The sequence below is a fragment of the Hyla sarda genome, chromosome 7 (assembly GCF_029499605.1).
Source record: "Hyla sarda isolate aHylSar1 chromosome 7, aHylSar1.hap1, whole genome shotgun sequence".
Classification (NCBI taxonomy): Eukaryota; Metazoa; Chordata; class Amphibia; order Anura; family Hylidae; genus Hyla; species Hyla sarda.
The window spans coordinates 201,623,949-201,639,084 of record NC_079195.1 but is presented as its reverse complement, the minus strand read 5'-3'; the positions used below and the strand labels follow the sequence as shown (position 1 = coordinate 201,639,084).

Sequence of the window (15,136 nt, the reverse complement as noted above, 5' to 3'; positions counted from 1 at the left end):
TAAAAACTAATAATAATAATAATATTAAAGGAGTAGTCCAGTTCTGAAAAACGTATCCCCTATCCATAAGAAAGGGGATAAGTTTCAGATTGCAGGGGATCCGACCTCTGAGGCCCCCGCGATCTCCTGTATGGGGCGCTGGCAGCCCACGGGAAGGGGTCGTGTTGACCACCACACGAAGCGGTGGCTGACACGCCCTCTCAATACAACTCTATGGCAGAGCCGGAGCGCTCCCTTCGGCAATCTCTGGCTCTGCCATAGCGCTGTATTGAGGGGGTGTGTCGGCCACCGCTTCGTGTGGTGGTCAACACGCCCCCTTCCCGCACTCCCCGTGATCTGAAACTTATCCCCTATCCTAAGGATATCCTAGGGGATACGTTTTTCAGAACTGGACTACCCCTTTAATATTAATAATAATAATGATATTATTTGTTTCCAATCCATAATTGACCTTTGTGTTTTCGTTACAGTTGGTGGTGATAGGCATGAGAAACCACCCTACCAATCTACCGGTACAGCTAGCTGCCAGCGCCTGTGTTTTTAACCTGACCAAGCAGGATCTAGCAGCTGGGATGCCTGTGAAGTTGCTGGCTGATGTAACACATTTGCTTCTAGAAGCTATGAAGAATTTCCCAAACCACCAGCAGGTACGTCCTAATAATTTGCCAATTGGCACCAAAATTCTGGTACTCGCTGTGGTGACATGCCATGTGCCACATATTCTAATGCTTTTATGACTCTCGTAACCCATGTATGTTTGGCTCTGCTAACTGTGCTTGTTTATTTCAGTGGGGAGAGGTGAATAACAACACTTTGGTTGTAGTTTCTCTGTTTTGGGATCAAAGATTGGACATGTTAAAATCCAACATGGCTGATCCGATTTTACTGCAACCTCTGCCTTCGTAGGGCAGTCACATCACACCATAATCATTGGTTTGACCACCTTTTAGCTATTGTGTTTGGAAGCAGTAATTTTGCTTTAGAGGGGCTATCCAGTATTCAAATAAACTTGTATGCCTTCTGCCAAAAGCAGCACCATATCTGTCTTTAGCAGTGTTTCCCAACCAGGGTGCCTCCAGCTGTTGCAAAACTTCAACTCCCAGCATGCTCGGACAGCTGAAGGTTGTCAGAGCATGCTAGGAGTTGTAGTTTGGCAACAGCTGGAGGCACCCTGGTTGGGAAACACTGGTCTATAGGTTTAGAGTGGCTTTGCAGTTAAGCAACACCTGTAATAAAATTCATGATCAAGGCATTTAAATGGGATCTGTCAGATCCAAAAACTTTTTATATGTTGCTACTGATGAAAATTAAAGACCTTTTGTAATATGGTTGTTTAAATTTTTATTAACATTTAAAGGGGTACTCCGCTGGAAAAGATTTTTTTTTCTCGTTCGCTCTTCATTGGGGGGACACCTAACTGATGGGGTATATGTTCTTGCCACTAGGAGGCGCTGACACTAGGAAAAATAAAAGTCTGCTCCTCCCTGGCAGGATATACCCGCCCACCTGCAGTGAGGCAACCAGTTTTATCTAGTGTCACTTAGGAGGTAGACACAGGTCTGGAACTCTCCAGATCTGGTCTTTTATTGTTTTCTAGTAAGGGCTGTTTAGTCAGGTTCTTTACTCCTTTTTGTTTCCCTTTTTCAGGTGGGGGTTCAGGAGCATGGTGCCTACCTGTTCCCCCATATGCGGCTAAGGGGCACGGGACATAAAATACAAATGCACCGTTAACCCCTTCCCGCCAACGGCCAGCACCTGGGGTTGCACCGTGGGTGCAGGTCCCCCTATTTTCCCTGTTCGTCTTGGGCTGTAGCAGCATGACGTGTGCAGGTGACTAAAATGCTGGCTGAAGACATCTCTAGGTGAGTATGTGAAGATAGGTGAGTATGTAAAGATGGTCGGGTGAGTATGTTCCCCTCCCTCCCCGCCCTGCAAGGGACTTAAGAGTTTATTCCTTTCCTTGTGGTTTTCAGGGGCCTGGCTTTTGTGGGGATGTTTAATGGGGTCGGGGCTCTCGCTGTTAGTGCACTTGTCCCTTACCGGGCAGCCGCCGGTTTTTGTGGCAGCTCCCTTTTATTAATTCCTCCACAGTCACGGCTCCAGCCCCGGCGCTGTACTGGCCGGCAGCAGAAGCCATTATGGAGGCAGGTAACCCCGCCCCCTTTCTTCCCGAGTTCAGAGCGGGAACCTGGGGTTTCAGCTGTGGGGAGGCTCTCTATCTGCGCTGCCTTCAGAGCGCCGATAGGGGAGAGAGATTCTTGCCTCTCCTAAGTCTGCGACCGCAGCCCTGGTGCCTAGCACCATTAGGAGTTGGGGTGTGGGTTTTTGCAGCAACAGGAGCGTCTTTTTGTTCTCCTTTCCTAGGTTACTCTATTGCTCTGCTGTGTGCATGACTCCTTTCTTGCTGGTCCTGTGGATGCTTTCACAGTGTCTGCAGTCTTGGTCTGTCGCTTTTGTCGTGGGGTCCTCATTTCTGTGTTCCTACATATGCTAGGACCGCCTCGCAGGTGTAGAGCCACCTTCTTTGCTCGGGGGTACACTCAGGGGCTTCCGGTGCTGTTGTATCATGGTTCCGGGGCGGTTGAACACCTCTGTTCTGACATGGGGCCTGCTGGGGCGCCTGTCGGTTCAGCCCCTCCCTGTACTTTCGGGTGTTCTTTTCCAGGGTTTCTGTCCGGGTGACTCAGGTTCCTCCTTGTCACTATCTGGACTGACCCTCAACAGGTCTTGTATTTTTTGCCCAGCTTCGGAGTGCGCGGCTCCGATCCCTCTTGGATCGCACTTTGGCCCCTCCAGGTGGCGACGGTTGCGCTGGAACCGGGGGGGCTTTGTCCACCCAGTATTTGCATTTCCCTGCTTCTAGCGTGCTTGCCGTCCCCCTTTTCATTTGGGGTGTGGGGATCAGGGTGCTGTCGTAGGTCTCTACTCCAGTTGTTGTCTCGTCCACCCTTGTTTTTCCCTCCTGGAGGGACTATTTGGTTTTTGCTAAGATGCATTCAACAGTGGATTTTTCAGTCTAGGCTTGTGTGCTTTCTGCCCGCTATCACAGCCTAGTGCTCTCTGTCCTTCTTGCCCTTTTGTCTGGGTCAGTCTTAATGCATTGACCCCAGGTCCCCTGGGGTAATTCTTCCTATGCCCGGACCCTGGGAGTTCTGCTGGGCTCTTATTGGTTCTCCTCCATTTCCGTTTTGACGGGATGTTTCTTGAGGCTGCTCAGGTCTTCTCGGACCTCTCTGTTCTATCACTGTTGGTTCCCTTGATTTGGACTCTGCCCTGAGATGCTGCGGTGTGCTGTCTTTTCAGGCGGCTCTCCAATTCCTTGAGGCTTGATGATGGTTCAGTTCTTGGACATTTATAGCGGCCGGCCTCCGACTCCTCAGTGATCCATTGGTCGGGGCGGTGTTCCTATTTTGCTCTCCTTCCCTTCTTTCTGGAAGTATTTTTTTTTTCCGCAAGCATCTGGTTCCCTCTTTCCTGTGGTTTCTTGTCTCTCTATTTGATCCAGGTGCCTTGGGTCTCTTCAGAGGGGGGAACCTTTCCTTTAGTGTGCTGGTCCTCCTCCTTGGATGGGAGATCTTACGGGACCTCATTGTCCTGTGCCTAGTACGTCTCCGACCTGGGGACTCGTCCATAGATCTTGCGGGCATGCGAGTTCAGTCTTGGGACTGTCTCCTTTTCGCTGGTGGTTGTTTTTTCCCACCCCCAGGGGACTGCTTTGGTACGTCCCATCAATTAGGTGTCCCCCAATGAAGAGCGAACGAGAAAAGGAGATTTATTTTTTATTTTTTGTACTCACCGTAAAATCTTTCTCGTAGCCTTCATTGGGGAACACCGCACCCACCCATTTCTTCTTTTTCCGGTTCTTGGGTTTTTTCCGGGATTCCTTTTTAGGGTCCTTCGGACGTATTTCCTCTCGGGCTTCTCCTACTGCTTTGTGACAAAACTGATTGCCTCACTGCAGGTGGGCGGGTATATCCTGCCAGGGAGGAGCCGACTTTTCTTTTTCCTAGTGTCAGCGCCTCCTGGTGGCAAGAGCATATACCCATCAGTTAGGTGTCCCCCAATGAAGGCTACGAGAAAGAGATTTTACAGTGAGTACAAAAAAATCTCCTATTTTAAATCAAGTGGTGCCAGAAAATTAAACAGATTTGTAAATTACTTCTATTAAAAAATCTTAATCCTTCCAGTACTTATCAGCTGCTGTATACTACAGAGGAAGTTTTTTTCTTTTTGAATTTCCTTTTTGTCTGACCACAGTGCTCTCTGCTGACACCTCTGTCCATGTCAGGAACTGTCCAGAGTAGGAGCAAATCCCTAAAGCAAACCTCTCTTGCTATGGACAGAGATGTCAGCAGAGAGCACTGTGGTCAGCCACTGGGTTACAGGAACAGATCACGGTCATCCTGGAGAGCAAGTAAGAGAACTGAAGAAAAGGGTTTCTTTTCTTCAGTTCTCTTACTTGAATATCTTTGGAACTTGTTTGGGGCTGCTTATCCACTATCTGGACTATCCTGCGTTGGCAGTTTTCATCAATTTTTCTCTTCTGTCCACTCCCAGGGAGATTAGCTATAGAGCCATGGGTTGCAAACTTCTTGATAATGTTGCGCACTATGGACAAAGGCAAATCTAGATCTCTGGAGATGGACTTGTAACCTTGAGATTGTTGATATTTTTCCACAATCTTGGTCCTCAAGTCCTCAGACAGTTCTCTTCTCCTCTTTCTTTTGTCAATGCTTAGTGTGGCACACACAATGCAAAGACTAAGTGAACTTCTCTCCTTTTTATTTGCTTTCAGGTGTGATTTTTATATTGCCCACACCTGTTGCTTGCCGAAGGCTGTCTGGGCATGCTGCGAGTTGTAGTTTTGCAACAGCTGGAGGCACCCTGGTTGGGAAACACCGTTTAAAGTGGTATGCCAGTGTAGGGGTATGCCAGCATAGGGGTATGAAGGGGTATGCCAGCGTAGGGGTATGTTGTGTAATGTCTAATCTCTAGGCCCAGCTTCTCCTGCAGCATGGAGTGGTTGGTCGACACACGCTCCATTTATTGCTTAGGAAAGCGCCGTCTCTACACGGGGATCTTCGGTGCTCCCATAGACAATGAATTCAGTAGATATCCTCAGGGTGTGAGGAAAGAAGAAAATGACCGCTAAATACAGGCGCTTCTCCATGTCCGTTGTTGTGTTGGTAATAAACTGAGATAAACCGTGATGCACTGATATTGTATTCAAAACAATAACCAGGCTCCTCCACATAAATCAAACTGCTCAGTCCCACTGTTACACGCCGGTGTTCTACCCTGACACCTGCACTTACCTCTTACAATAGAATAATAGAAAGCAGGTCCTGCCATTTTCACTCAACCGACAGCGTCCCCCATCCCGGATCACAGTCGGCCACCTGGCTGTGGTACTGATTCCCCGAGTGCAGCATCGCTCACACGTGCTCCACAGCGCAATGTCAATCATAGCCACGGAAGCCCGCAGCAGCCGCCTGCAGTCCGGGCAGTATAGGACCACACGCACCGGAGTATTAAAGGAGTAGTCCAGTCCTGATAAACTTATCCCCTATCCTAAGGATAGGGAATAAGTTTCAGATCGCGGGGGGCCCCCTGCGACCTCCTGTACGGGGCCCCGGCAGCCCACGGGAAGGGGGCGTGTTGACCACCCCCCCAATACAACGCTATGGCAGAGCTGTAGATTGCTGAAGGCAGTGCTCCGGCTCCGCCATAGAGTTGTATTGAGGGGGCGTGTTAGCCGCCGCTTAGTGTGGTTGTCAACACGCCCCACTGCCGGGGGCCCCGTACAGGAGATGGCGGGGGGGCCCCAGCGGTCAGACCCCCGCGATCTGAAACTTATCCCTTTTCCTTAGGATAAGGGGATACGTTTTTCAGGACTGGACAACTCCTTTAATACACCTCCTACCACAATGTATATATGTTTTCAGCACACTAGTATGCTGTCATTACAATGAAATTTGTGTATGTTTATAAACAGGTTTGAACTTTCGTGGTCTTTCTGCGCTCATATAAGCAGCCTATTGGACACACAAGACCACATGACCTGATTAAGAGGGGGTACCTCCCCTCAAAACGCATTTCTGATACTACCTTGTTACTTTATTTTGCTTTTGGTATTTGTTTTTATTTTGGGCCAATAAAGCTTTCCTTTTTGTATCTATATCTGAGTTAATCTCAGTTTATTACCAACACAAGAACAGACGTGTATTTAGCGGTCATTTTCTTCTGTCCTCACACCCTGAGGATATCTACTGAATTAACTCTGGGGCCACGGCAGACTGACGAGCAGCACTCCACATTGATGTGTCACAAGTAAGTGACGATAGGCGATTATGGTGTTGTGCTCGTAGTACAACACCAAAAGGTGAGTGCACCTCTTTCTTTCTCCCATATTGTACCTACCAGAGGTAACCACACATAGATGCGCATTTGGTTTTGTTTCTTTTTCCTTTCTGCGCCATAGACAATGAATGGAGCTTATGCCGACCCACCGCTCCATGCAGCGGGGAGAGTCTGGTCCCAGAGGTTGGACCCTATACGATCAGACACTTATCCCCTTTCCTATGGATGGGGAAGAGGTTTCATGGTACAATTATTTACAGTTTTTAAGATATGAATATTTACATTACAATATGTTCATATGTGGAATATTGTGCACTTATTGTGGATTTCTTAAATGTGACAGGTAATAACTTTATTTTTTATTTTATTTTCTTGTTTAGTTGCAGAAGAACTGTCTCCTGTCCCTCTGCAGTGATAGAATATTGCAAGATGTCCCATTTAATAGGTACTTTATAGGATGTCTACGCTTTGTCTTATTAAATGCACGTTTGCTACATCATTTACAAGGGCATGTTATTTGTTTTTGTCTAGATAGATGCTCCTGCTTGTAATTCATGCCAATGCTGTTAATGTGTATGCTTCAGAGTGTACCTCCGGTAGTTTTTTCTGTTTTTCTTTTCACACTTAAATAATAGTCATAAAAAATGACTGTAGTGCCGCACTGTGCATTTTTAATTTGAATTTGGCGTATTAATAGATTTGAACGCTCCGTTCTCTCCGATCCCTTCTGTAGATAACTATACATTAGGACAGTGTTTCCCAACTAGGGTGCCTGCAGCTGTGGCCAAACTACAACTTCCAGCATGCTCGGACAGTCCGGACATGCTGGGAGTTGTAGTTTGGCTACAGCTGGAGGCACCCTAGTTGGGAAACACTGCATTGGATGATGGAGCTTCCCACTCCATTTCACAACACCTGTCTCCAGTGCCATAGAACCACATGCTGGGTCTGGAGCTGGAAGCTTCATCTCAGTTCTGCCAATGATGACTGTTGTAGTTAACTGGAACTTTGTGCATTTGTTTTCTAGGTTTGACGCAGCAAAGCTTGTAATGCAGTGGTTGTGTAACCATGAAGATCAGAACATGCAGAGAATGGCGGTTGCTATAATCTCTATTCTTGCTGCAAAGGTTTGTGTGTGTGTGTGTATATAATATTCATAAATGAAAGTTTATCTCTGGTAAATGATGCTGCTGCTGTGTCCCACCAACCTTTCAGCATTATAAGGTTGCCTTATGCGGCTACTTTGCTGCTTGTGTCTCCTTTCATCATTTATATACCCATAGTAGAAGATGCAGTCGAATATAGGGCCCTAATTACAGTACGTTAACCCTTTTCTTGTAGCATGACACTTACTTGCAGAGCCTTTATACATGTTAGACATAGAGGGCCTTGTGACCGATTGCACCAAAGGAAACAATCCAGTATCAGCTGTCTGCTGCACATGCCTTAAAGTGGTACTCTGGGATACAAACACTTATCCCCTATCCTAAGGATAGGGGATAAGTGTCAGATCAAAGGGGGACCGACCTCTGGGGCCCCCCATGTTCTCCTGTAGTAGGCTCCGGCTCTCCTCCTGAATGCGGTGTGTTCTACCAGTGCACAAAGCGGCAGCAGACACGTCCCCTCAATGTACCTCTATGGAAGAGCCGGAGCGATGCACTCGGCAAATTCTGAGCTGCATTGAGGGGGCGTATCGGCTGCCGCTTTGTGCGCTGGTCAAACACACCGCATTCGGGAGGAGAGCTGGGAGATCGTGGGGGATGGGGGGGGGGGGCAGCGGTCCAACTCCCCGCAATCTGACAACCCCTATTCTTAGGGAAGGGTATACGTTTTTGTATCCTGGAGTACTCCTTTAATACATGGGGAGATGTGCGGCCAGTAAAGAAAGTTGGCTAGTCTTGCCAAAATTTGAGGGTTTGGCCAGTTATGCTCTGTTGATAGATTTTATTTGTTTTGCAGCTATCTACTGAACAAACAGCACAGTTGGGAGCAGAGCTCTTCATTGTACGGGTACGTGTTTTTTTTTTTTCTTCCATGTTCTGTACAGAATTTCTTTTACACTTTGCAATGGATGTGCACATTTTTAGTTCACATTTATTTCTAGTGATTGCATTCTTTTTTTTACTTGAAATTCAGGTCATTATTCTCTCCCTAGTTTTCCACTTTGTCCTAATTTTGTTGTGGTTAGAGACCATTCAGCCCTGTTTTGTGTGTGTGTGTGTATGTATGTATGTATGTATGTCTGTCTGTCTGTATATATATGTGTGTGTATATGTATGTGTGTGTGTGTATATATATATATATATATATATATATAATACACATACACACCTACACACACACACACACACACACACACACACATATATATCTATATCTCAGTTTCCGTTCAGGAGGAAAAACAGCATCCATGATTTAAGATTAGTATTAAAATACGAAAGAATAACATTTTAGCCTACCCACTCCCCCAAAACACATAAGGGGGGGGTGGAAATTTTATCAAAACTGGCGCAGAGGGAAAGTCGACCAGATGCCCATAGCAACCAATCAGATCACTTCTTTAATTTTTCAGAGGCCTTTTTAGGCATCTGATTGGTTGCTATGGGCATCTGGTCGACTTTTCCTCTGCACAGGTTTTCATAAATCTCCCCCATGGTATTTGATATTTTTGTTGGTACCTAGTCATAATTAAGAGAAATGTAATAATGTTAATTTTCTTAAAAGTTATAGTTCATGCACAGAAATGTATTTATTTTTTTTTTTTCCTTTGCCAAAGCAACTTCTTCAAATTGTGCGACAAAAGACCAGCCAGAGTCTCGTGGACACCACCTTGAAATTCACGCTCAGTGCTTTGTGGAACCTGACAGACGAATCGCCTACCACATGTCGACATTTTATAGAAAACCAAGGCCTGGAACTCTTCATGAAGGTCCTTGAGGTAAAAGAAATGGCTTGTGTCTTTTTTCCGTTCCTTTCTATTATATAGCATCATTCTATTTTGGGGAGCAGAGACTCTAAATCATTTCCATATACTTGCAAATATTATTACTACTAAAATTTAAAAAAAAATTTCTTTCTTTTTCCAAGACTTTTCCATCAGAGTCTTCCATTCAGCAGAAGGTCCTGGGTTTGCTGGTAAGGAGTTGACAGTTGTCTGCATGCTATATGTTTGTTATAGGGGGAACCTGTCAACACTTTCATGCTGCCTGAACCACGAGTCGACCCAGCAGCTTCTTTACATCTACCAGCCTTAAAGGGATTCTCCACCATAAGGTGATTTTAGTACATACCTGGCAGACAGTAATGGACATGCTTAGGAAGGATCTGCGCTTGTCTTGGGGATAAATGGCTATGTTGTGAGATTACCATAACACTGTGGCTAGCTTTTTGTGAACTGGTATTTCCTGTTTGAGTTTTCTTATTTTGCCTACAAATCCCATAATTCCATTTTCCTCCCTCCCACACATCAGCCCCCCCCCCACCTATTGAAACATAAATGAGCTGCATCCATTCAAAAGACCCGTGGTTTTCAATCAGGGTGCCTACAGCTGTTGCATTAGTTGCAGATTGATCTCTCTCCCACCAAGCGATCACTCCACCCATTGAAGCAGACAGGCTCCCTGTCATCCGCTGACTAGTGAGTCAGGTCTCGGCCGCATTGCAAGCTGGGAAAAATCTGAGATAACAGTCATTTTTGTATGCTGTTAAAAATAAATATTGGGGTGAAAATCACAGAAGAATTGTGAGAAAACGGTCACACACAGGTACAGACACTATATTAGGAACTACACTAATTTTACAGCCCCTGTAGCACAGTCAAATAAACAAAAATTCTGGAATACCCCATTAATTGATAGATCTCTCCCTAGTTTGGTATAGGATGACAGTGATCAGTCAGGGAAGGCAGAAGCCACCGGGGACCACCTTGATGACTCTGTGTTCAGGCAGCATGGAAGTGATGACAGGTTCACATTAATGTACAAGAACATGTTTGTTTTTTTTTTTTTTTTTTTGTTTTTTGGGGAGAGGAAAATGTGCCAGACACATTTTGCAGCCACTTATGTCCCTTCTGAACAAAAGATTGAGAATATTGAAATGCCTGACCCTTCTTTCTTCTGACATCTGCTGACAACAAAACTTGGACACCTCCATAGACATTAGACTGACCGCCAGTCTGGCCAAAATCTGTTTAGTGAACATTTCTTTAAAGGGGTACTCCAGTACAAAACACATGTTTTCAAATCAACTGGTGCCAGAAAGTTATAAAGATTTGTAAATTATTTCTATTTTAAAATCTGAATCCTTAATCAGTTGTGTGGTTCTTTCCAGTCTGACCACAGTGCTCTCTGCTGCCACCTCTGTCCATTTTAGAAACTGTCTAGATTATGAGCAAATCCCCATAGCAAACCTCTTCTGCTCCGGAAAGTTCCCGACAGACACAGGTGGCAGCAGAGAGTACTATTATTAGACAGGAAACAACTACACAACTTCCTCTGGATCATACAGAAGCTGATAAGTATTGGAAGGATTAGGATGTTTAAATACAAGTAATTTACAAATCTGTATACATTTCTGACACAAGTAGATTTGAAAACATTTGTTTTCTATCGGAGTACCCCTTTAAAGAAATGTTCGCTAAACAGATTTTGACCAGACTGGCGTTCAGTCTAATTTGTATGGAGGTGTCCAGATTTTGTTGTCAGCAGATGAGCCCCTTTATTGTATATAACAAACTTTGGGATTGTGTGTGCTAAGTGTGTGGTATTTATATGTCATAGTATCAGCAAAAACACATGTTGACTCATAGCAGAGACTACCCAATTAAGGACACAGCCCATTTTGGTCTTAAGGACCAGACCAATTAAATTTTTTCTTTTTTCTTTAGATTTAGGAAGGTTTCGTTTTCACACTGTACAATTTACGGTAAAAATGACGTGTGTTCTTTATTCTGTGGGTCAATACGATTAAAATGATACCCATAAATACATACTTTTCTATTATTTTACTGCTTTAAAAAAATCTCAAACCTTTTAACCAAATTAGTACGTTTAAAATCCCTCTATTTTGACAACCTGTAACTTTAAAATTTTTCTGTATAAGCGGTGGTGTGAGGGCTAATTTTTTGTGCTGTGATCTGTTCTTTTTATTGATACCACATTTGGGTATATAAAACTTTTAATACATTTTTTTAATAAAATTTTTTTGGGAATATGATGTGACAAAAAAGCAGCAATTTTTAAATGTGTTTTTATATTTTTTTATTTTTGACATTTGTTTTTATTTATTTATTTATTTTTTTTTTTTTACGTTACACTTTTTTATGTCCCCATAGGGGACTATTTATACCAATCATTTCATTGCTAATATTGTCCAGTGCTATGCATAGGGCATAGCACTTATCATTATTATCGTCGATCTTCTGCTCTGGTCTTCTCGATCGCAGACCAGAGCAAAGGACCCCAGGAGACGGTCAGAGGCAGGTGAGGGGACCTCCAGCTGCCATTACAGATGATCGGATCCCTGCGGCAGCGCTGCGGCGATCCGATCATCCATATTAAGTGCCGCAGATGCCGTGATCTGCATTGATCACGGCATCTGAGGGGGTTAATGGCTGACATCGGCGCGATCGCTAATGTCCGTCATTGCCGGCGGGTACCCGGGGCGCTCGAGGTGGCGGTGATAGGACTCTAACTAGTATGGGAAGATTAAAGCACAAATTTCATTCACTCACATATATGGACATTTATCAACGGGTTTAGTCAAGTTTTCTTTACTATAATTGTTGCAACTGCGACTACGCGATTTTTCGTGCAACATTTTGACTGGAAAGCGAGAAAAGCAAGTTTTCCAAAAATTAACTACGTAGTAATAATTTTAAAATGGACTACGGGTAGTGAGGTATTTATTAACTGCGACAGTCGCAACTGCGCAAAAAAGTCTCAACAGGGTTAAAAATTGGCTAAATTTACTCCAGCTCAAACATGGAGCAGAAAAAGCTTCAACCAAAGTAAAAAAAGGAAAAATTGCTTACGTGAAAGAAAATTATCAACAGCCTGAAACCAGTTGATAAATAAGTCGCACATAAGCAAAAAAAAAGTAAGGAAAAAATTACTAAAAAAAAAAAGAGAATACATAAGCAAACATTCATAAATGGCCCTCATTGGCCCTCATTTACTATTCTAAACCCGACCTCTTTTGTCGGGTTTTTTTGTCGCATCTTTGTCTGCGCCATGTCGCAGACATCGTGCGCCAGTCTGCGACACTATGCGACATTTTTTCCTGACGGACCCGATGTGAATTCTCCCAAACCCGAAAAAGGGGCGTAACCCGACATTTCTGAGCTTTCCCACGTATTTATTAAGGTTTCCAACCCGAATTTGTTGAATTGTTGTGGATTTTTTCCCGACAGCTCAGAGGAGTTGGAAACCAAAACCTACAAAACCCACGTGCGACAAACCGGATGCGACCTAATAATAAATACCAGGGGAAAAAAGCAGTCGGGTAAGAAAGCAAGATAGACTTACAACCCGATTTTCTTAGTAAATGAGGGCCATTATGTTCAAATTAAGTTAAAAAAAGGTTTTAGCAGCTTGGGGTATGAGTAGGAAAAAACAGAAACTACATAAACCAGCATATGTGAATTCAGTTTGGACTGTCTAGTTCAGTGGTCTCCAACCTGCGGACCTCCAGATGTTGCAAAACTACAACTCCCAGCATGCCCGGACAGCCGTTGGCTGTCCGGGCATGCTGGGAGTTGTAGTTTTGCAACATCTGGAGGTCCGCAGGTTGGAGACCACTGGTCTAGTCTCTGTGTTTTCCCTTTTTATTTTTTTTCTCACAAGTGTCTTGGTTCCTTCTAGAACAATATAGCGGAGGTGAAGGAGCTGCACTCGGAGCTCATGTGGAAGGATTTCATTGATCAGATCAGTAAGCTCCTGCACAGTGTGGAAGTGGAGGTCAGTTACTTTGCGGCTGGAATAATTGCGCACCTTGTGTCCCGTGGAGAGGAGACCTGGACCTTAACCTCAGACTTGCGAGATGCTTTGCTAAAGGAACTTGTAAGTGATAATATGCTATTGAATTTTTTTTTTTTTTCTGTATTTCGTTAAAATTTTTAAATATTTTGTATGTTAAAAATAGTAATATTTTTGTGTGTTTTCTTTATTATTATTTTATTAGATTTTCACACAATAATTACAATACAATGTATCCAATATGTATCCTAAGGACTTTCATACAAACACATAACACTACTTACAAACAAAACATAACATTAGAAGGCTCTGGGATACCATAGAGCTAGAGATGAGCGAACTTACAGTAAATTCGATTCGTCACGAACTTCTCGGCTCGGCAGTTGATGACTTATCCTGCATAAATGAGTTCAGCTTTCAGGTGCTCCCGTGGGCTGGAAAAGGTGGATACAGTCCTAGGAGACTCTTTCCTAGGACTGTATCCACCTTTTCCAGCCCACCGGAGCACCTGAAAGCTGAACTCATTTATGCAGGAAAAGTCATCAACTACCGAGCCGAGACGTTCGTGACGAATCGAATTTACTGTAAGTTCGCTCATCTCTAATTAGAGCTCTAAATAATCCGTTTATGTATATTTAAATGTCTATGGGTCTAAATAATAACCATTTTGACCATATCCAAGATAAGCGTGCAATAGTGTCCGTACTAATCCAATAGCACATTTCATTAAAGCAGTGTTTCTCCCAGGGTACCTCCAGCTGTTGCAAAACTACAACTCCCAGCATTGCAACAGTTGGAGGCACCCTGGTTGGGAAACACTGCTTTAAACAGTTATGGGGCACTAAAGGAATTTGGTTTTGATAACAAAAGTGCCTACCATCTAATGATTATGGGCCCATTAGTACAGTGTTTCCCAACCAGTGAGTCTACAGCAAAACTACCACTCCCAGCATGCCCGAACACCATTGGAGCCACACTGCTTGGGACAACAAATGGGGGATAACCCCCAAGGGGGTACCCGATAGTAGAAACCCCCCCCCCCCTCTACTATAGGGTACCCCTTGGGCGTTATCCCCCATTTGTTGTTACTAGTATTACCCTGTTCCCCCTTGGGGTTTGTTGTTGTTAGACACTGCTTGGGAAACACTGGCCGGCATTTATCATTGTAGGTGTAAGTGAAGCATTTTTCTACCCTTTTTTTGTGTACTGTGATGTGTAGGAACACCAAATGTATTAATGGTCACAGAGCATTTGATAAATTTTGTGCAGGTCACATTTTCTGAAATTTCTCTCTTCACATACACCAAAAAGCTAAGCTAAGTCTTGGGTGGTGTAGTTTTAGAGACTTTTCATTGGCTTTGCGCCTTTTTTGCACCTTTTCACAAAAAGGGGCAGTTCATAAAACCCTTCCATATCAGGTGTATTGCCAAAATCAGTGGACTGCAACTCAAAATCAGCAGAAATATGTAAACCAAAACCCTGCTTGCGCCTTTTGTAGACTTAAAAAAACTGTCTAAAGACAATGATATATGTCGGCCACTGAGTTAGTAAAACTTCCTTTTCGTAATTCTTTATTTATCTGTTTTGCAGCATTCTGCCATACTCAGTTGGCCCACACCCGAATGTGAGATGGTGGCCTACAGGTGAGGAATATTTCAGCTTTTAGTCTAATGGCATCTATACATCTTCAGTAGGAAATGTTCAGCTGACAGCGGTCACATCCTCCTCATTACACACATACGTGCTCGGTTTTTGCTGACACTGCATGTGATTTTAATAGGAAGGGGGAATAAGCCACTGCT

At 44.1% G+C, this 15,136-nt stretch overlaps 1 protein-coding gene across 5 annotated transcripts in view; it reads left to right on the top strand.

Annotated features, from left to right (window-relative positions):
* ZYG11B (zyg-11 family member B, cell cycle regulator) overlaps nt 1–15,136 on the top strand; it is a 53,137-nt gene that overhangs the window by 25,505 nt on the left and 12,496 nt on the right. For 4 of the 5 annotated variants that reach the window (XM_056532222.1, XM_056532221.1, XM_056532219.1 and 1 more), the window contains 8 exons: nt 471–647; nt 6,741–6,805; nt 7,388–7,487; nt 8,320–8,370; nt 9,137–9,298; nt 9,448–9,495; nt 13,221–13,418; nt 14,925–14,977. In XM_056532222.1, coding sequence (XP_056388197.1) covers nt 471–647; nt 6,741–6,805; nt 7,388–7,487; nt 8,320–8,370; nt 9,137–9,298; nt 9,448–9,495; nt 13,221–13,418; nt 14,925–14,977 — 854 coding nt within the window. The remainder of the gene's footprint in view (nt 1–470; nt 648–6,740; nt 6,806–7,387; nt 7,488–8,319; nt 8,371–9,136; nt 9,299–9,447; nt 9,496–13,220; nt 13,419–14,924; nt 14,978–15,136) is intronic. The other variant, XM_056532220.1, reaches the window with a different exon arrangement.